We start from the raw sequence: 23,480 nt of genomic DNA, 5'->3' as shown, positions 1-23,480 counted from the left end.
TGGCAATAATTCTGGTTACACTCATTTTCTATTTCACATTAACAGCAGCTTATAGACTTCTCAGGTGATTAAAATGTAGCTTGTGATTCATCTGTGTTAATTAAATAGAGCTAGAAACCTTAATGTTGAGCACATGATAAACAACTAAATATATAGATAAAATACAGTGCATGTAAAATCCTAACAGCTAAAATATTTGCAGTTTTGTCTGGTCTAATGATCCTGGACAGCCTAGTCAGACAGCACAGCTAGCAGACAGATATGACTTTATCTGATACTCCATGAATTGCTTAGATAGGTCAGGATATATTGACTAGACAAAGCCGATCAGCAAAGAACCTTTGAGTGAGGATCTCTGTGATCTCTCTGCTGCTTTGGTCCATACTGCGTGGCATTGGCAACCTAGATGGTCACAGTGAATTCAATGTACAATCTGCTTTGTCTGTCCACTGCCATTCTGGTTTCCAATAAAAAAAATTAACAGCAGCATTTAGAGACCACCAGAAGATAGCTCTACTAGTGGCAAGAAAAGGAGGTACAATTCATTCGGGTGCTAAATGTATGACTGTTAAAGTTATGCAGTGCTGGTCTGGTCACTATGGGGGTGTAAACCTGTTGTCCTCAAGTGACTAACACGAAAACCTTTGTTGTATTTTCTCTCCTTCCCCCATACCCATATGACAATCTATATATGAATGAAGAACCAACTAGTTCAAGGCAGTTTGTCTAATCTGTAAAAGAGCTGCAAGGGAAGACATTTTGCAAGTGCTGAAATGAGGAGATAATTTCTACTGGTAACTTAAAACTTACTTATGTTTGATTACTAACAGTCCATTGGAAAGTTTCTATATTTCTGCCTTTGTGCTTTTCGACTATCAACCAAAATATTTTAATATCGGAATAGCTTGGGAGTCATCATATTTTGGCTTTCTGAGAAAGCATTGATTTATATTATTTACATAACCTGGGAAACTGATCTACTGCGTTTAATAGAAAGACATGAATATTTTTCCCATTTAGTGAATTTACAGCCTGCTGAATATGAGTGTGTGTCTCTCTGTGTATCATTAAACTGATTTGTCTCCTGTGACTTTCCATCCATCAATGTTTTATGGGGAAATATATTCACTAGGATGTAATATCATTTTATTGTTTGTGAAAACATTTGCAAGTAATTCCCACAGGGGGGAGGAGACGTAGCTCACAATTATCGCTTTCAAATTGAAAAGTTTCACTGAACGTATTCACAGGGGGGAAAAAGTTTTGTTTCTCATGATGCAGGCCACAAAGCTACTCAAAAAAAAAACTTGAAACCCATAAGGAGTCAGAAGAGAAAAAAGAAGAAGCTAATGAAGAAAAGCTGAGATAAAACAACATTGAAATATACAGTGGCATCTGAGAAATAACATAAGAGTGTAATCTCTAGACAGTCCTGTGATTCAGATAGGGCAACCATACCACACAGGGAGCCAGAGAGGAAGATCTGCCCAAATGTGACATGACATGTTTATCAGCCCGTACAACAGCTAACTAGGAAACTGAACCATTTGGCCCAATTCAGTTTTCTGTCCTGGGAGTTGGGAGTGGCGGACTCTGAGTATCACAAATACTCACTGAACCATTCTTTCCACTGTCCCTGTGAGCGTGGCCTACGTTGCTATGTGCTCTCTCCTAGGGAAGGTCAGTGCGATGCAAATAGTTTCGAGCTGATGCAGAATTATTCCAATTTGTTATGCAAATGTAAGCAGATAGAAAGTAGTCCAATCAAATCCCACCTTGGCTTCACTTGATTGGTCAATTTTAAAGCTGCATACATTTGCATGAATAAGTTGCATAATTTTTTTATCAACTCTGAATTATTTGCATCTTGTTGACCATCCTTACTCTCCTCTTGATCAGCTCTTTAGCTGAGAAATGGCCTTAGCAAAGACCGGTATTCTGTTCATCCCTCCTGCCACTAAGTTTCCATTGTTAGACTGACAATGCTGTGCAATGCAACATAACATTGTGGCCTTGCAGTGATGTACTTCTTCTGCCAGCCTGAATACTGCTGTATAAACATTACAGGAATTTGATAGAAAGAGAGAATCCGGTACTAATGCTGGATGCATTAACATATGATCCTCACTAGTCTTTATTGAATGCAAATTAAGTTCAGCTTTAAAGGGAACCTAAAGTGAAAGAGCCCCCTGCAGCCGCCCTGTGTCTGCACCATCATGGAACGATCCTCCTGTCCTCTGCAGTGACTACGTTTCGATTTCAGCAACAAAGCCCTGGGCCCTAGCAGCGCGCATCCTCGATCACGCTACCTTCCCCAGGGAACATCCGACACATGCACAATACGAGATTTTCTCATTCTGCGTAACTTAGTCACTCCAGGGGACCGGAGGATTGTTACGTGATGGCGCAGGCACAGGGCGGCTGCATGGGGCTGGTAGAGGCCCGAGGTAACTGAAACTCTTTTTTATCTTCACTTTAGGTTCCCTTTAACCAGCCTGGTGGTATACCGCCGGAGGCTGCCGCTCAGGCCCTGCTGGGCTGATTTTCATCAAATAAAAAGGTGCACACGCAGCCGGCACGTTGCCAGCCGCATGTGCTACCTGATCGTCGCCACAGCGCGGCGATGCGCCGCATGCAGCAGCGAAAGAGGGTCCCCCCAGCCACCCGAGCCCAGTGCAGCCGAACCAAACAGTTCCGGCCAGCGCTAAGGGCTGGATCGGAGGCGGCTGACGTCAGGACGTCGGCTGGCATCCATGACGTCACTCAGCTCGTCGCCATGGCTCATCCCGGCCTTTCCTGTTACTTCTGATCGCCGGAGGCGATCAGAAGTATGCATCAGGAGCGCCCTCTAGTGGGCTTTCATGCAGCCAACTCTCAGTTGGCTGCATGCAATAGTTTTTTTTTAATTAAAAAAAAAACGTCCGGTCGCCAGCCTGGCAATCTTAATAGAACACCAGGCTGGTTAAATAAAGACAGAAAATGATTTTCCACTGGGAAGTTGTCACTACACTTACCATCCTGGCTACTGTTGGTACAGAGACAGAAAGTGAGCTTGATTTCAACATGAGAAAGTTGGTGCAGAAACTGAAACTGAGGATATTTATCAAATAGGGACACCAAATTCCGATGACCACAGTAAGAGGGGTTGGATCTCCTTCCTACTAGGAAAATTCCTTTTATCTTTCTCGCAAATCTCTGAAACAGAAAGCAATGGAAACTCTTCCCAGCAAAGACAACAACAGCTGAAAAACCTATCCCCATTCTGTCCAAAACTAGAAAATGTTACAGCTTCTATCAAACACTTTGAAGAACCATGCAACCAGTGGCATTGAAGGGGAGTAAGAAAATGTAATCTTCATACTTGTTTTGGATCAGTGACTGCAGTCAGCACAAAAGCCATGACTAATGATGGGGAAGAGCTCTGAATTTCTACTCAGTAGAGCCAAAAAGCGAAGAATCTACAGAACCATGTCAGTAATGTATAGCTCTTTTATTGCATTTAAAAATACAAAGAGATAGCCATAGTAGTGACAGACACTGTTTTGGACAGAGGTCCTTCTTCAAGCTGTATCAGGCTCTGCCTGATACAGTTTGAGGAAAGATCTCTGTCCAAAACAGTGTCTATTGCTGCTATGGCAGCAAAAGAGTTATACACTGCTGACGTGCTTCTGTGGATTCTTCGCTTTTTGGAATTCGTTTGACTCTGTGGGTCTACTGAGTCCTTCCACTTTAGCACACGTCTGTCCCCACATGGGTGCTTGTCCCCCGGGATCTCACTACACAGTACAGCCAACACAACGGTAGCCATTATATATCTTCCTGAAAACAACAGTTAAAGGATACCCGAAGTGACATGTGACATGATGAGATAGACATGGGTATGTACAGTGCCAAGCACACTAATAACTATGCTGTGTTCCTTTTTTCTTTCTCTGCCTGAAAGAGTTAAATATCAGGTATTTAAGTGGCTGACTCAGTCCTGAAACAGACAGGAAGTTACTACAGTGTGACCCTCACTGATAAATTTTTTTAGTTATAAAACACTTTCCTAGCAGAAAATGGCTTCTGAGAGCAGGAAAGAGATAAAAAGGGTCAATAGTTCATAGATTTTAGCTCTGACATACTTCAATGAATATTTCATTGAGCAAAAAACAATAAGACAGTTAAAACTTAAAAAGGAGATTTAAACATATAATAAAACTGTGGAGTATCTTAAAAGTCATTTTTAGGTGAAGGAAGATAGATATAATTGTTTATTTTATACGTTTATTTTTCGCTTCGGGTGTCCTTTAAGTGATATTGGTGACAGGATTACGATACAAGAGTCTAGTGACAATTGACCACACGGAACTGCAACTGTTGGACACAGGTTCACTTTAAAAAGCCAGTTAGATATATGATGAGAGGCAGAAAACCTTCACTTTACGTTTTGTATAAAAGGCAGACAGTTTTGAATTTGGATCATACCATCTATTAGCTTATTTTATCCACTTCCCCTCTGCCAGAACAAGTAACTACGTCCCTGCAAAATGCGTTCCCGCTCACCCTCCCCCCGCGCTTGTTACCACTGCTCGTTAGCCGCTAGATCAATGAATGGGAACACAGTCCCCGTGGAAATGACCGCAACTGTATATTTAGATGGCTCCCCCATTCACAACAGGAGGTGAAGAGGCGCCCAGTCGGTGTATAAAACACTTTAAAAACAATAACATTTTAAAGGAGGAGGTGGCTTACCTCATAGATGACAAATCACTTTGGATAAAGAAGTTTAATGATAATTAAGCACAGGCAATGCGTTTCGTGGGATCTAGCCCACTTCCGCAGGCCAAATAAAGTGCCGCTCTGTCTATAAAGCCGCGTTTGGGGCACCCCAAACTTGGCTTTATAGACAGAGCGGTACTTTATCTGGCCTGAGGAAGTGGGCTAGATCCCACGAAACGCGTTGCCTGTGCTTAATTATCATTAAACTTCTTTATCCAAAGTGATTTGTTGTCTTTGAGGTAAGCCACCTCTTCCTTTCAAATTGTATTGTTTTTAAAGTGTTTTATACACCGACTGGGCGCCTCTTCACCTCCTGTTGTACCTTACTCCCCTCGCTTCTCAGTGAGGGGAGTCCCACACACCTAACCAAGGTGGAATTCCGCCACCCCATAGGTTCAGAGTGTATGGGATTTTTTCAAGAGAGCGACCGCCTCCAGGATTGCTGGTATACCTGAGTGGAGTCAGGTTAAAGGGGAACTTCAGCCTAAACAAACATACTGTCATTAAGTTACATTAGTTATGTTAATTAGAATAGATAGGTAATATAATTTTTTACCCACCCTGTTTTAAAAGAACAGGCAAATGTTTGTGATTCATGGGGGCTGCCATCTTTGTCATGGGGGCAGCCATCTTTTTGGTTGAAAGGAGGTGACAAGGAGCAGGAGACACAGTTCCAACTGTCCTGTGTCCTGATAACCCCTCCCAGCTGCATGCGCTAGGCTTCAAATGTCAAATTCAAAATGTAAAAAAAAAATTTGCACCAAAACAGCAGAACGAGAGCAACACCATCAGAAATCCCATCATGCTTTGCACAGCATCAGGGGAAAAAAGCCCGGGCAGTTTTCTTCTGTGCAGCTAAAAATGAGGCTTGGATAAGAGAAACAAAGTTCTGATGCTGTGATACTGTTAAAGAAACACCAGGCCTTTTCAGTGCTGCCGAGTCGATTTTTAGTCCGGAGGTTCACTTTAAGACACTCCACCTGCCTGAAGTGGTGGGTTGCCCCTTGTGCAACCCACCTTTGTGAGTTCCGGCCCGCGGTTCGTTAGTCAGGCAATCAGTGAATCGGGCTACGGTGCCCGATCACTGATTCCTCTCCCCCGCTGAAAAAGCGACAGCTTCTCTCGGAAGCTGCGCCTTTTCTGGCTCTTACCTCCCCCATGCATCTCTCTAAGCGTATGTTACGCTTAGAGTGACGTCATGTAAACAAACTCATGGCTGCCATCTTGTGGTCAAAATGTAATACTACAACTAAAAGTAGAAAAAAATAAAAATCAACGCACATTTACATTATAAACCTATTTATTACATCCCACCCTCCCAAAACTACCCAAATAAAATGTTTAATATAAAAAAAAAAAATTACAATAAAAAAACAACTTGTAAATATTTACCTAAGGGTCTAAACTTTTTAAATATCAATGTAAAGATAAAATATTTCTATTTTTTTTTTATTTTAAACTTGTAAATAGTGATAGATGCAAAACGGAAAAAATGCACCTTTATTTCCAAATAAAGTATTGTCGCCATACATTGTGATAGGGACATTATTTTAACCGTGTAATAACCGGGACATATGGGCAAATACAATACGTGAGTTTTAATTATGGAGGCATGTATTATTTTAAAACTATAATGGCTGAAAACTGAGAAATAATGAATTTTTTCAGTTTTTTTCTTGAAGGGAAACATTTTAAATGTTGCTATACCCCGGACAAATGGGCAAATAAAATGTGTGGGTTTTAATAATGGTAGTATGTATTATTTTAAAACTATAATGGCGGAAAACTGAGAAATAATACATTTTTTCAGTTTTTTTCTTATTCTTCCTGTTAAAATGCATTTACAGTAAACATTTTAATTACAAATTACAAATTACAAATAAAACAAAATACATAAATAGTTACCTTAGGGACTGAACTTTTTTTTTAATATGTATGTAAAGAGGATATATTACTGTTACTTTATAAATTATGGGCCTGTAATTAGGGATGGAAGAAAAACTGAAAATATGCACCTTATTTCCAAATAAACTATTGGTGCCATACATTGTACTAGGGAAACATTTTAAATGTTGCTATACCCCGGACAAATGGGCAAATAAAATGTGTGGGTTTTAATAATGGTAGTATGTATTATTTTAAAACTATAATGGCGGAAAACTGAGAAATAATAAATGTTTCCATTTTTTTCTTATTATTCCCGTTAAAACGCAGTTAGAATAGCAAAAAGTATCCCCCCCCCCCTTAAGAAAGCAGAATTGGTGGCCAAAAAAACAAGATCTATATTGTTTTGCTGTGATAAGTAGTAATAAAGATATAGGTGAATGAATGTAAGTAGTTTTTAAGGGGGAAAACCCTTCAAGGTGAAGTGTTTAAAACATTCAAAGTAAGATTGAAGTATAATAATACCATCTTACTCCATGTACAGTACAATATTCTACTAGGGTTGATTAATGAATTACATTATTGGGATTTATTTGGATATTTATTTGTCACTACAGAACTGGAACCCAAGACTATGCACTATAAGGATGATACGGATGCTTTTTCCCATAAGGCTGGTTTCACACCAGGACGTTGCGTTTTAGGGGACGTTATGGTCGCATAACGTGCCCCTAACGCAACGCCTGGTGGTGCGGGAGAGGACGTTAGAGTGAGCCGCCTAACGCGGCTCTATCCGCATAAGGTCTCCCAGAGTGGCGGCGATTGGCCGGCGGGACCTCGTGATCACGCATCACGTGGTCCCGTCGGCCAATCAGCTGCCGCCAGTGCAGTGCATATTAAGTAGCCATGTGCGCGGCTACAGTAGCGGCATCTCCCCGCCTCCTCTCGACCCCCACTGAGCATGTGCAAATAGTCTAACGCGGCTTAGCCACGTGTAAAGTACTGCATGCAGTACGTTATGTATACGCACTGCGTTACAATGTTACGCAACGTGGGCACTGTGAACAGCCCATTGATTTTTCATTGCTGTGCGTTGGGGTGCGTTACAGGCTGCACTAACGTGCACCTGTAACGTCCCACTGTGAAACCAGCCTAAATCTTTATCCTGTGCCTGATTTTAAACATGCTAAGATATTTATTATTGATAGTTTTATCAGCCACACACCAATACATCTGAACAGGCAAAGCCTTGTTAATATCAGTATGGTTTACGGAGGTTAACATCAAAGTAGGAAAATGCTTACACAGCTACTTAGACATCAATGTACATTGGTTATTGATAGTTGTTGTTTAAGTTTAAAGGCACATTTGCAGAAAATATTTATTTTTATCACCTGGCAAAAGCGTAACCTTTCGCCTTTTTTTATTCGCCCTTGCTTGTCTGGTAAAGTTTACCAGACAAGCAAGGGCGAATAAAAAAAGGCGAAAGGTTACGCTTTTGCCAGGTGATAAAAATAAATATTTTCTGCAAATGTGCCTTTAAACTTAAACAACAACTATCAATAACCAATGTACATTGATGTCTAAGTAGCTGTGTAAGCATTTTCCTACTTTGATGTTAACCTCCGTGGCGGTACAATAAATCCGCCAGGGGGCAGCGCAGCACTTTTTAAATTTTTTTTTTTTAAAGCATGTAGCTAGCCTAGCGCTATCTACATGCTTCCCCCCTCCCTTTGCTATCCCTCCCACCCCTCGGATCGCCACCGGCGCTTTTACCCTGCAGGGAATCCGGTTCTGAACGGGATTCCCTGTATGGGCTTCCCCGTCGTCATGGCGACGATCTCGATGATGTCATCGACGTCGTGACGTCAGCGGGCATTCCGAGCCACCCCTCAGTGCTGCCTGGCACCGATTGGCCAGGCAGCGAAAGGGGTCTGGGGAGGGGCGGGGCGGCGGCGTGCATAGCGGCAAATCGGCGGGTAGCGGCGGCGATCGTTATGCACACGCAGCTAGCAAAGTGCTAGCTGCGTGTAGCAAAAAAATATGTAAATCGGCCCAGCAGGGCCTGAGCGGCACCCTCTGGCAGCTTACCCCGTGTCCAGCACGGGGTTACCGGAGGTTAAATATCAGAGCAAAAAGCTCTAATTCATTGTGTATAGGTTTTAGCTGCATTGGAAGGATTCATTAGCAGAGGGGAATTTGAGCTTCATGAGAAAGATGACAATGCTTTGCACTTTTTCTTTTACAGACTATTTTTCTTTGACAGCAAAAAACATGTTAGTATAAAAATGCTGCCTTGGAATCCTTGCTGCATCCCCCCTCTTCTATCACCCCTCTTCCACCACCGGGCGGTGCTGCAATGCTGACACTATATTCTGAGCCCTGATCACATGTAGTATCATGTGATCGGAAGCCAGAAGACGATGTCGGGATTAGATTGTCATGGGTGGAGGAAGAGAAGAGGCTGATCCAGCCATCCACATAGGTAAATATAAAAATGCTTGCTGTGCATAGCTGCATTACAATCAAACACAGAACATTTATATCACGCTTTTCTCCTGGTGGACTCAAAACACCACAGATGCAGCCACTAGGACGCTCTATAGGCATAAGCAGTGTTAGGGAGACTTGCCCAAGGTCTCCTACTGAATAGGTGCTGGCTTACTGAACAGGCAGAGCCTAGATTCAAGCCCAGGTCCCCTGTGCCAGAGGCAAAGCCCTTAACCATTACATTATCCAGCCACTGCATTAGGCAGCAAAACGATTTTTGCCGGTTGCGGATTCCTTACCACGAGACTACTCGTGCAAGCCTGCTAAAAGGTTAAACTGAGTGCAAGTTCAAGACAGTTTTAGTGCTTCCTTCTGGTCAGGTTGTTATGCGTAATGTAGGTACATACTGACATGTTCAGTTGCATATTATCTGTATGCCATTGTTTTGTAACTCTCAGTTGTATTCCCAATTGTGCAGCACCATGGAAGATGCTGGTGCTATATAAATCCATAATAAAAATAACCATCATCATTTTGAAATTAGCAAGAACAAAATGTTACTGAACAAAGACTGAGGACTGGAGTTCCACGCTTTAACTTATAAAACTCAGCTTCAAAGTAGCTCTAAGCCTTTTACTTCTCAATCACTTCTCAAAATGAAAAATAAATTGCTAGAAGAAAATAAATTATTCCTTTTCCACCCAAATCAAACTGTATGCACAAATAAAATGTTCTCAATCACATAGCAGTAGAGACGTGCAGCTTACTTTCTGTAGGGCATGTACAAATGACTTATAATTTGGAGCAGCTGCAACTGTTTACTTTGTACACCATAAAAGGATGCTAAAGAAGCTAAAACCATAGAGGGAATCAGCAATGGGGTCTGACTGTTATTGGTTCACGTGTAATGGAAACGCAGGTGTCTGGAATAATGACACCAGGAAAGGATTCTGCTTCTTGGGAATTCATATGCCAAGTGATTTTGCACGGTCTATTTAGATAATTTGCTTTATTATGACCTAAATCAATAGACGAACATTTCAGCAAAGGAAAAGGCTTTCAGTTTAAGGACAGATGAAGTTGAGAATTACAGCAATGTTTTGTGCAATGAATAGGCACTGGTCCATAAATTTTATCACTGAAATTATCAGGTTTTGAAGAAATGTAGGGATCTTTGTACATGTACAGTAAGGGAACCTGTGTTCTGGCTTCAGACTATGTTCTGCCTTCAAAGCAAAATCAGCTGTTTAAAGAGACTCTGAAGTCTCAAAAAAAATCTTTTTATTTAACAAATGTGTTTAATATGTTTGCCCTAACTAAACCGCCGCATGCCTGTCGCTCTAATCTATCTAAATCCCCCCAAACTCCCCGGGGGGCAATCCGGGCAGCGCTTCCGTGAGAGGCAGAGCTATGAGCCGCAGCTCTGCCTCTCAGCGCGTCTGTCAGCCCGGATCGCCGCCTCTCCCCCACCCCTCTAAGTCTTCCTTCGCTGAGAGGGGCGGGAGAGAGGCGGAGATCCGCTGCTGATAGACGGCGCATGGAGGCAGAGCTGCGGCTCATAGCTCTGCCTCCTAGAGCAGCAAAATCCACGACCAAGAAAGTCGTGGATTTTGCAGGGGAGAGGGAGGGCAAGTTAGGGGGGATTTAGATAGATTAGAGAGGTGGGAATGTGGCGGTTTAGTTAGAGCAAACATATTAAACAGGTTTGTTAAATAAAAAGATGTTTTTTTGATACTTCAGAGGCTCTTTAAGTATGTATAGAAAGATTCCCAAAGTTTTTCTATTGTTGCCAAACAGCTTCAGAGATAAAACAGCACTATTATAAGATAAGTGCTAAATTAACTGGTTCCGGACCGCACTAATTAAAATCTACACCCTGTTTGGCACCTGTTATTCTTGCCAGGGCATAGATTTCAATAAGCCCGCCGCACACTCCCGCCGCTACCGCCGATCACGTTGCTCTCTCACTGCTGCAGCTCACTTGCCCTGCTGTCGGTATGTCGGCATAGCTCTGTGAGATGGCCAGGAGCCAATTAAATTGGCTCCTGACCCGGTGATCACTGTGAGCCAATCTCATTGTCTCACATTGATCCAGAGGGGGAAACCTCTGGATCCCAAAGAGGCTTCTCTTCTCAGCAGAGGGAATCCAGCGCTGGAACCTCTGAAGAGCTACTTGTTAGCGCTTGTCAGATGCCTTGAGCAGGTGCAATATCAGCTCCATTGGAAATAGCCAAGCCCGATCGGGTCTGCTCTACTGCGCAGGTGCAGAAGCCTCATGCCTGCAGAGTAGAGTGGACTATTTCGGGCTCGGCTATTTTGCCCGGAGTCCGAGGGGAAAGCCTCTACGGTGAATGGTGCAGGTAACTGTTATTATTTATTTGTTGGGGGGCTGCCAGCACTGGAATGGAGAAATGGAGAGAGATGGGGGAAGGCCTCATTTGGATCCCGAGGCTATCTCCTCCTAAGGTAAGTGTCTGATTATTTTTTTTAAATTAAAGTCCACTTCCTATTTAAATTAGTTCAGTGCCCATTTAATGGATCAATAAAATATCCTCAGTGGAGATGCTTAGAGATCTATGGATAATGCCTTTAATAAATGAGGCCCAGGTTCATGGTCCCACAATGTCTTTTCAGGGCCTAACATTTTGAGTTGATGCATTCCATCTCCTTTATATTCTTGTGAACTTTTACAGGGTCTGACTGTATTATGCTCTGTAAACTCCTGCTTACTGTGATTATGAACTGTTGCTGATAATTATCTACAGAATTTTTGTGTTGAAGAGAAACACCCTGAACAAATGCAGAAAAAAAAACCTGAAATGCCATTTGTCTGTGTTGTAATTTATCATTAAATCATTAAAGAAGACCTGCAAGGAATCGCAGCAAAACAAAAAAAAAATAAGGATACATGTTTTTAAAGTGAACCCAAGGTAAAAGCAATAGGGAGGTTGTTTCCATTAAGCAATGCCAGTTGCCTGGCTGTCCTGCTGATCTTATGCCTCTAATACTTTTAGCCATAGAGCCTGAACAAGCATGTAGCAGATCAGGTGTTTCTAACAATATTGTCAAAACTGACTACCTTAGATTAGCTGCATGCTTGTTTCTGGTGTAATTCAGACAATGCTACAGCCAAATAGATCATCAGGGCTGCCAGGCCTCTTTATCACTCTCACATGGTATGTAACCTCAGCCTCTAGTGACATTTAGCCTTCCTCCACAGAGATTAACCTTGCCAACAATAAAGATGCCACATCATCGATGCATTTAAGATTTTTGTTGGGGTGCCCATGCCCAAGACCATACATTTACAGGCACTTGTATTGACCTGAGGAAACGTGCTGAGACATGAAATGCCCATGAAATGCGTCTTTTTAAAACTGTGCTTAAATAAACCGTACCTTATAACCCCTCCCCATAGGTTGGGTTTTGCATCTGGAGAGGAAAGATACCTCCTTTTATTTCCATTTTTTCCCCATAAAACTGACATCCTGCAGGCACCTCCACCCCCCAGCACTGCATATTACGCCTCCCTTGATGGCGTTCCTTCCCCTGGTGGGGTGTCACCCTCAGCCAGTAAGGACCCCAGGAGTGCGACTATCCAGTTCCGGCAGGATTTGAAATACTGAGCAGGGACAGTCATTTCCCTGTGGGCAAAATAAGGTGGTTGTAGGGACTGCAAGCCACCTTTGTGAGTATAACTACTCTTTTACTTTCGAGCAACACTTTATACCTTATGATACGGCACCATCTGGCTCCTGGCCTCTCCTTGTCATATAGGTGACCGTGGTTCTCCACAGTGATCAGTGACCACCCTATTTAAGAATTTAAATCAGGAAGAGGTAAAATTTTACAATGGGCAAACACTGACTAAATAATTTATAAAAAAAATATTGTAAAAGTAAGCAATTTTATTCATTATGTTTTATGCAGTAAAGCTCCTCTTTGATAATGTATGAATTATCTAAAGGCAGAACCTTGTGCTGGAATCCTCCCTATGTGTGACATTATAGCGTTCATATCCAGACCCTGTACATAGCTGTACTGTATTGTGTTCAATTACTTAGTGTCCAGGAGAGCTGACCTAGATAATTTTCATGATATGTATGTCAGGTTAGGCACTGATGACCTATAGATCTTTGCATGGTTCCAAATCAAACCAGACGGGGAGAGCCTTGGGTGAACAGTCAGAATATGATTTAATTTAAAATAAAAAGTGTAGATTCAGCCTAGAGAACAAACTTCTCAAGGTGACCCTCCTCAGCGATGAAAGAATGTTCTGCATGTCCCCTGGCTGCACTCAGATACTTAATGTATGTTAGAGGTCTATATTTCAGTATATGTCACTTGTTAATCAGTGGTCATATATTTTGAATATAACTAGATTGTGGAGGAGTTAAAGATAAAATGGGCCACAATATAACATGCATATCACATGGAATGGGATAAGGCAAGTACCTCTGTCTGTGGACATCAACAAGAATTCTCAGCAGCTGGATTTACATTTGTAATTAAAAAAAAAAAAAAAGATGAAAAAGACAGTACTCACTAGAGAACCTGAAAGTGTTTTACACCAATTTTTCGTATGCGTCATTTTATTGGGGGTGGGTTGGAGACTTTTTTTTAGGGACATCATAAAAAGATGTGGCAAAATGACTTAACATTTAGTTTTGGATGCTACTTGTATGTTGAATGTACAATATAAGAACTTCTGTGGTTTTATAAAACTTTTTTGTGTAATATAGTAGGTTAGAAGTAAGTAAGGGTAGTAAGGGTTATTTCTATCAACCTAGCGAGTGCTAGAGGGCTGTTTAGTGTCTTGAAGTGGAATGAAACCCAGAATTTCTTCTTTGCTCTAAAATATTATTTACAGCATATTATATACTACCTGGACGCATCCAAACTGGAGATACTGTTATCTTGTGTTTACTTAATTATATCAAGTGAGGAATGTGACACATTCTCTGACTGTGCAGACTCTCCTGAACACAGACAGACACTCAGAAAGCATTTCTGCCTTCAATACAAGATGAATAAAAACAGTTATGTATAAAATGCAAAGGCAGCTCTCAGAGAAAAAAAATGTACTTTGGGAACTTGTAATTTCTAAATGAATAATGATATATATGCACAAAAGCAAATATGATAACCGTATGGCATATAAAAAGTGGGAAAACATGTTTTTATTGAATATTATGTCAGGGTTTTATACCGCTTTAAGTTGAAGTGGTGACATGATGAGATAAACATACGTATGTACAGTACAATGCAAAGCATATTAATAACCAGGCTGTTTTGATTTTTTTTTTATTTTGCTGCCTGAAAGAGTTAATTTCAGGCATGGAAGGGACAGCTTCTGTCTTGTCGGTACCATGTCGGGAATATAGTAAACTTCCCTGATAAGCAAATTACAGCCATAAAATTATTATCTAAACAGGAAATTGGAATGTTTTTACTTTTGAAGCTCTGTTTTCGTGTTAGGAATGAACTTTTTTTGCCCAGCTTTTGCCCAGAGCAGTGGCAGAAGTCAATTAATGACCATGAAATTAGTGAGTTGTGTAGTCATCATGAGCCTGAATGTTATTTTCAAAAACAACTAAGAGTTTACTCAGGTAAAAAAAATAGCATATATGGATCATTTCAATGCTTGTCAATATTAAATGGGTGCTGATTGAGTAGCGTGGACTTTCACGTGTTGGCAATATGAAAGGCTTTTCATTCATGTTCCATTGTGTTCATGCTCACATACTTAAAAACATAGGCAGTGTTGTGCGTTATAATTTTTCTATTAATATCATCTCTGTTACTAATTCTGACTGGAAAAAAATTGCAAATCTGCTTACCCAAAATAGTTTCCCTCTCAAAGTAAGCTAAGTATGGTTCTCCTCCAGACACATGGAGTGCAAGCTTTATTGTAACTAAAAGAAAGGACACTATCATGTCAACAGTAAGGATGATTAGTAAGATGCAAATCATTTCCAAGTTAACAATTTTATTCAAATGTATTCAGCTGTTGCATTTGATTAGTCCAGTACCAAACTGCATACATCTGCATAAAATTAGTCATTGGCATTGGCATATCTCATTGGCTATCTGTAGGCAACATTATTCAGGAACAAGAAGCGTACTATATTGAGTAATAGTGTTGAGTATTTATATCTCCCTCAGTAAGAGTTTCATTATCACCCTTATTCATATGATGATGACAAAATGAGCTCTTTTCAAAATTGTGTTAGTTTATCACATTATAAGGCACATTAATACGGTTGGTCTCAGTGACACAGGCCTATTTATGAAAGTGTTTCAAGCAAAACTGATGCAGACAGTCTGAGGGCAATTACAGCACCCAATCATACTCTCCTTTTGTTGACGATAGAGAAGTAGATACACTCTTTATTACATACAGCCAGGGCCGGTTGTAGCAAAGGCATTCCAGACCATCACCTGGTTTGCAATTGGTCATTGGTGAAAAAAGGCTAGAAACTGTCGTGCATGCAGTATAAATGACATGCGGGAGCCAATAGGACATCCACACTCATAAACGATAGTTTGGGATTGTAAGAATTGCTCCATAGTCCTCTTGCTCATAAATTCATGAAAAATACATACCCCCGGGACAATTATTCTCTTTAGTAAGTAAAAAACCTGCAGTGAATCTAACCTGCTGAATGTGTGGAGAGCATGGCTCAGTGACTTCTTTCTGTAGGTATCATTCATGCGAGGAGATGTGATAAATCTCCATGTACCGCATCACAGCTCAGTAAGTAAGTGCATTGAGTTCCAGTGCTAAACATGCATGGTAGTGTGTAACAGTCTACAGGAGCTAGACTCACTCCACCATTCATCAGGAGAAAGATTTGAAAGATTATTTTTACTTTATTTTATATAGTGCTGTTTTTTAGTGCAGCTCCGTGTTTTATTAAATAAAGAGTGTCTAGAGACACCTTTAAAAGAATATTCTTCTGTTCAATGAATTGTGCAGTTTAGTCCCGATCTAGCTCTCGCGATTTTTGTAAATTTGACAGCCAGGTTCACAATGTATTCATATGTGAACACCATTCATAAAATGTGAAAACAAATAAAAATAACATTTTTTACTCTGCAGTGTATGGTATACTCAGTGTATTACACATAGCTCTGTTTGGTTTAGGTTTTGGACCAATTCATGTTGTGCTAATAACTATCAATCATGTCATTTGTTTATTACACAGCAAATGACATGACTAAACTAGCAATTGCTTATTTACAGCATGATGACTTGAATGCCACCAAAACTTAACCTGTACTCTAAGGGCTGGGGCCCGGGACTTTCTAAATGCAGCGATTTCTAAATGCCGACACTCTGCAAAGTGATGCAGCAGTAGAACACTCTTAAAGTGGTTCCACTTGCAGCATGGCAATCGCTAGGGTTGAGCCGAAATTTTCGAAATTTCGCGTTACTATAATTACGCATGCGAAATTTGCTATTACGATGCGAAATTATGGTAGCGTAATTGCCATTAAAATGATAATTGAAAATACCGTAAGCGTAATTTTCAACGCGTAATTTCGTGTTTCGTTCATAACGTAATTTCGCGTTAAACCATAACGTAATTTCGCGTTAAACCATCCCGTAATTTCGCATTTCTTCGTAATTTCGCGAATTTCGTAATAACTTGTTAGCTATAAAAAATTACTTGTTCGCATTAGCCAATCAGAAGCGAATCAGCGGTAGTCAGACGAACGCTAACAAATTTTCGCATATAAACGCTTTTTTGCGTTAAATAATGTAAAAACGAAGCATGCGCAGTTCAAGGGTGTAAACTACGCTTACAAACGTTTGCATGCAAGGCAAACGTAATTTCGCGATACCCACCGTAACGCGAAAACGACGCGAAAATTAACGCTTACAGTAATATGAACTATCGCGAAATTATGTTATGTAACTACGCTTACAAACGGTTGCATGCAAGACAAAAGTAATTTCGTGATACCCACTGTAATGGGAAAATTATGCGAAAATTACGCTTACGCGGAATTTCGCGAAATCCTTCTTCATTACGATTATGTACTTACGGCCATAATCGTAATTATACTAATTACGCGAAATTTCGCGAAATCGTAATTAAGTCATTACGCTCATCTCTAATTGCTCCTCAATCGCAAAGTGCTGCATGCAGCATTTTTCGAGTACTCCTGGAAAGCAGTTAATGGCTGCAGCCTGCAGGGCCAAATTGTGATAACTCCAGGCCTTGCGTTTAAAATCACTGTACTTTGTGATTCAGAAATCACGATTGGTTTCCTGAAATCACAGAGCTGCTTTGTAGTGAGACCTGGGCCTTACAAAGCTTTGTGTAATACATTGCAGAGTAAAAAATTGTCACTTTTATTTTTTTTTTACAGCACCCTGCTCATACTACTGAAGCAATGCAAACACATTAAAGACATTTTAATGCCTTATTCTAACTGACCAATTATAAGTTTAGTGAAGATCTTACAAAATGGCTAGCGATGACTTTTCCCATCACTATGGCATAGTTACACAGAGGATTTACACAAAGCCCTTCACAGAGGACTTTTACCTACACTGAACACTATACAGTTTCATTGATTGCAGTGAGATACATCTTGTCTCTAGTTTTTTTTCCCCTAACACATTGCCTTTTTTATATGTGTATTTTGTGATAATTCAGTCTTCATGTTTTTTAATGCATAATGGCCCTTATTCAATTCACTTTTTCTCCTAAGTTTTCCCCTAGGAGATCATTTTTCATCTTCTGTTTTCTGCCAATTCACGAAAAATGCAAAAAATCACAAACTTATTACAAAATGATTTTTGATAGCATTTTCACTCAAAAGTTGAATGTTACATTATTCTCGTGAAAATTAATTTGAAAAGAATATCAGCATTTTCGCTCATCACTGCGTGTTAAAGCCTGTTTCCACTACACGCGGTGCTACGTAGCCACATTGCACCGCGGCCGAACGGTAACCAATGCACAGCAATGGAACAGTTTCCATTGCATGCTGGTTATGCGGAGCGATGCAGAGCGATCCAAGAATCTGCAACATATTTACACATGACAATACAAATATATATAAATTAGTGCTGGCTGAATACAGAGTTCCTCTTAAACATTCTGGGAGCTTATTGCACAGGATTGTTGCTATTATGCAGACTCAGCAGAGGGATGAGTGTGCAAATGTTTCCGTATGAATGCTGATATAATTCTGCAGGTTTGTGACTATTTTCTGTGAAAATATTAATGGGAACAATAATTTACATCTTAAACGCTGTTAATTAATCATATTCAGATTATGCTAATCCAATTTTGTTTTTATTAAGTCTTACATGTACTGCCTTACAGCCATCACTTGCCATTCATTAAATGCGTTACGTCACCGCACCTTCCTTAGCTGTAAATCTGGTTAATTTGAATCCAATTGTTAATCATCCTCACCCATTCACCTCCCTCAGAGCAGATACTTTGTCATGAGTGTTATCGACAGCTCCTCATTGTGAGAATCTACCCGTCTTCATGTTTTGGTTTTTTCTTCTAGGAGGAAATACAAGAAAACATCACAAAGGTAGGCGCTACTTTTTAAAAAGCCCACATAATGCACCAATAAGCCCCCTTCAGTGTAGACTGAACATTTAACTTTTCCTTTTATGGCATAGTAAGTGCTAATAATAAAATTTCGCTACTGAAGATATCTGACATTTCTGTTTTTTTTTTTTTCACTACAAAATTAGTATACAGAGAGTCCCAAACTTACAAACGACTCAAGTTAAAATGTTTCAGAGATACAAAGTTGTCTTCATGAACAAAATATACAATACTGATTTTATAGCACAAATTCTTGTCGCTAAGTGTAACAGGGCTAGATTTATCAAAGCATTACAGACAGTTTTTTTTAAACAGTTCTAACCAGCAGGGGAATGTGCATAATAATAAGAAACTTCATAAATCCTACTTAATAGCAGCAGTATAGCATGAATTTCTAGAGCTGCACTACAGTTAAGAAAAGTGCAAATCCATTCCTAAACTGCTGGAGATTAAGACGTGCTTAATATGACTTCTACAGATTGTGCAGTGTAGCCTAGGCATGATTTGTGAAGTGCTCCTGCCCCCTGCTGCCAGGTGTCCTGTGAAGCTGTTCTGTGTTTAAAAGACCACTATCACTAAAATAGTGAAATTGAAAGTACATGTAAGCATATACAAATAAAAAGTATGTTTCTTTCAGAGTAAAATGAGACATAATTTACTTTTCTCTTATGTTGCTGTCACTTACAGAAGGTAGTAGAAATCTGACATTACCGACAGATTTTTGAAAAGCCCATCTCCTCATAGGGGCTCTCAGGCTTTTGTTTATTTTCAAAAGCATTTAGTGAATGGCAGTTGCTCTGTCCAACTGCCAAAAAAGTGTGCAGTAAGCAGGAAAGCTGCCTACAGCATCATTGTATAAATCCTTTTCAGGGAATGTCTTTATAAAGAATAAGAGCCTTGTTGAGAATCCCCCATAAAGAGATGGACTAGTCTAAAACCTGTCGGTTCTATTAGATGTCTTCTGCCTACTGTAAGTGACAGCAGTATAGGAAACAAATAATTTATGGCTCATTTACGTACTTCTTAGCTGTGTATGTTTACATATATTTTAAATTTTAAAATGTTTCGCGATAGTGGTCCTTTAACCCTTCCAGTGCTGGGCATTGAACTTCTCTCCTTAGCCCTCTCCATAGATTTTGTCTCATGTGTGTGAGAGATGAGAAAGATAAGGGGGAAACAAAATCTGATGCTGCAAATTCCTAAGCTTGATTTTTTTTTCAACTCTAATACATTTAAATGATATAGTTATTTACATTACATCTTGTTAGTTAACCTAAAATAATCTACGGTAAATAATATATTTATGCTATTATAACTTCTCTTTTCTGTATCAAAATGCAGCAAATGTATTGGTTATCTCAACAACAGCAATTTCCCTCACACACTGAGAAACCTTCCTAACTCCTCCTATTAGAGAACAGTTTAGGAAGGAATCTGCACTATTTAGTGATTCCTTAAAGAGACTCTGAAGCCAGTTTAAAAACGGCTTTTTACCTTATATTTATCTGAGGCATGTTTACCCCTGCTAAAACGCCGCTATCCTGCAGCAGAACGAGGGGTCTTTACCCCCCAAATCCCCTGGGGCATACTCGGGGAGAGCTTCATGTAGAGGCAGAGCTTTCAGCAGCAGATCTGCCTCTACACGCGTCTATCAGCACGTATCTCCGCCTCTTCCCCGCCCCTCTCAGTCTTCCTTCACTGAGAGGGGCGGGGGAGATGCGGAGATCCGCCGACTGATAGACGCGCATGGAGGCAGAGCTGCAGCCAAAAGCTCTGCCTCCATGAGCAGCAAAATCCACAACCAAGAAAGTCGTGAATTTTGCAGGGGGGATTTGGGGGGTAAAGATCCCTGGTATAGCAGCATTTTAACAGGGGCAAACATGCCTCAGATAATCACCTGATGTATGGCTACCATAACGGAGGCCTCAACACACTTGCATAGTGTTAGTACTTTTTCCCAAAAAACTTCTTTAACACTTTACATTTATATTTTATTTTTATCTTTATTCTTTCCCTATGTCCTTTTCTGTTTGCCAACTAGATAGTAATATTTTTCATGTAATAATCAGCCTTCCATGTAAACAATACTTTAAACTAATTAAAATTAATTTTAACAAATGCCAGCTAAATGTCATTTCGGCGCCCGGCGTTCAGCGCCAAAGCTAGGTGTTGCTATAGCACTGGTGTTATGCTGTGCATCCCGCACAAGGGTAATTCAGTGCTCCGGCGATCGCCAGACCCAGAAATACATCTCCCTCCGAGTTACTATAACTCAGATTGGGAATAGTATTTAACGCTGCCGGGGATTTGAGTGGCAGCAGGGTGAGCTGTCATGTTTTGGCTCACCCTGCGTCCATCTCAGGGGCAACGTTACAATACGTATGCTCTGGATCCTGCAGAGACTTCCCCCATCCTCCTCCACCAGGTGGGTCACACTGCGCCTGTACAGTAGCATGGACCCACTCTGGCTGTGCTGCGCAGATGGCTTGTGCCTGCGCAGTACCATTTGGGGCACTTTTTTCCATGCAGGTGTACTTAAATGTTTGTACTCATTTCAAATTAAAGTAATCCTTAACAATTGTTTCTGGATCATCAGGCCAACATTGCGGTGAGTGAGTGCTGTATAGATATGCTGTTTGGTTATGGCTGAACAGCGTGTACAGTTCTATAGAGAGGGAATGAGGGATGACAGGGTGGCTCATGACCTAGCAATGTCTGACGAGATGGGAAGTATGATCATAATCATATCATGTTTTGTGTTTGTTTTTTGTTATTCACAATTCCACATGTGTGAAGCTCATGAATGTATGACTGCTGTCTCCAGCACAATATACAGGAATGGGAACTTCATGGATCTCTGTAGGCCATACCTCCTATGGCAATAGGCCATCCATTTAGACAACCATAGGTGTGCTGCAAACATCTGTGCTGTTGTTCTTTCTCTAGAAATGTGGAAGCAACATGAAAAGGTTATCTAGTGATGGTATGATATGGTATTAGCAAAACAAATGCTATTATGCTGGTTTTTGAATAGATTATGTTATAATCTCTTGCAAGTAGTGAAATGTTCAGGGTTCAAGCATACAGCAGCTTTAGTGAACACCGTATCTAAAATATGTCTCATCTCATCTTGACTGTCTTGAAATCATATTCAAGTTGCCAAAGACAATACTGTCAAAACATGCTCTTTCCGGAGATTAATTATTTCATGTGATTTTTATCGGGGGCACTAAACAAGAATAGGTTAATCTTTTGCTGTAACCTCCTCTGCACAGTGATTATGTTCTCAGCTGCCTTTTTTTGCTTATCTCAATAATGGTCTTGTTGGTATCATCTGCCTGCATATGCACCAGGCATAATTATGGTTTGTCATTTTGTTTTCTCATTACATTATAAATCACGGGGTATCATCTAAAAGAGGTCATAGTAATGAATTGGAGATGTCATTTATGTGTAATGATAAAGTAAAGAAGGGCTGAGTTGTGCCTGTAAATTATGAAATGTAGCACTTTCTAATTACTCTCAATTGACTCACATTTCTGTTTCCATTTAAGTATGTGTTATTTGCTGATTTATTTTAAATCTGCAGGAGTTTGAATGTTTGAAGGAATGTGCTGTATCATATATTTGTTTATTTTTTGTTTAGTGGCAGTTTTTGTTTTTCGTCAATTAGGTACAGACATATTACAAATCAGTACAATTTATTTTTGGAAAGCCTCTGACTTGTTTGACTGGCAGGATGTAGTGCGAGTGTGATGATGACTTGGTCGCTGATAATTAGGGTCTGTTGTTCACTACAGATATAGCCTATCTTTGCTATACAGTAATGTACAAATACACTTCCTAGTTACAAAACATAACATTCAAAGTACCAAATAGATTGACAGTAAATTAAACAAGATAAGGTGTTGTTTCTGTTCACTTTGAGACTGACAAATATTCCGCAGTGTCAGCAGTAAAGATGTGGCGATCTGTGATAAATTAAAACATTAAGACTGTAAATTAGTGTGAGGAAAGCTTATACAATGGGCAAACATTGACTAAATAATTTACAAATTCATACTGCACAAAGTGAGCATTAGGCTTTATTCAGTTAAGTTCCTCTTTTAGTAATAAACTGACATACATCTGCCACAATATTACTTGCCTTTTGGTCATATATTTTTGTAATATTCTGAGTTTGAATAATTATATGTAATTTTGTGTCATTAGAGAAATGGTAACATTATTTCATCCTGTGGCGTTTTAATGTTTAATAATTTGACTTAGTCTCGCCACTGCCTGTTTTAATATGCTGCATTTACAATTACCCTTTGTCTTCTGCCCTTTAGAAATGTTTTTGCCTTGTACATACATTTTTATCTAATCCTTGTAGCTTTAACTTCTGCAGAATCATACATGGTTTCACATGTTCATTTTGCAGAATGTAGAATTATTGTACACATTTTTATTATTGTGCTGTACAATATATTATTTTTACATATTTATGGATAGTAACCAATGCATTAGCATTCATATATTTTAGTAAATGATTTAGTTAATATGAGTTTTTATTTTGAATACTTCTACCAGTGCAAAAAATCTGCCTCTTATTAAGATTTAGATTTTTTTTTTTCCTTCAGTGCAACTTTTAATTTCAACATTGCTATGTTATTTCAAAATAATTGTAAATATTCTTTAGAAAACATATTGAAAATAAATTCTATTTTCAGCCAGAAGCAATGCACCGGGATGGAGCAGTACACTATTTCTCATGCAAAC

The 23,480-nt window shown here is 39.9% G+C and overlaps 1 protein-coding gene across 4 annotated transcripts in view; it reads left to right on the top strand.

Annotated features, from left to right (window-relative positions):
- Window positions 1-23,480, top strand: part of PDE1C (phosphodiesterase 1C) — a 1,357,122-nt gene that overhangs the window by 693,537 nt on the left and 640,105 nt on the right. The window contains exon 2 of one of the 4 annotated variants that reach the window (XM_068236578.1): window positions 18,673-18,699. The exons of the other annotated variants lie outside the window; for them this stretch is intronic. Within the exon in view, the coding sequence (XP_068092679.1) occupies window positions 18,673-18,699 (27 nt within the window). The remainder of the gene's footprint in view (window positions 1-18,672; window positions 18,700-23,480) is intronic. 4 annotated transcript variants of the gene reach the window in all.

Source organism: Hyperolius riggenbachi, chromosome 5 (assembly GCF_040937935.1).
Source record: "Hyperolius riggenbachi isolate aHypRig1 chromosome 5, aHypRig1.pri, whole genome shotgun sequence".
Taxonomy (NCBI): domain Eukaryota; kingdom Metazoa; phylum Chordata; class Amphibia; order Anura; family Hyperoliidae; genus Hyperolius; species Hyperolius riggenbachi.
The sequence above is the reverse complement of the archived record's forward strand: the minus strand, read 5'-3'. Positions and strand labels throughout refer to the sequence as shown.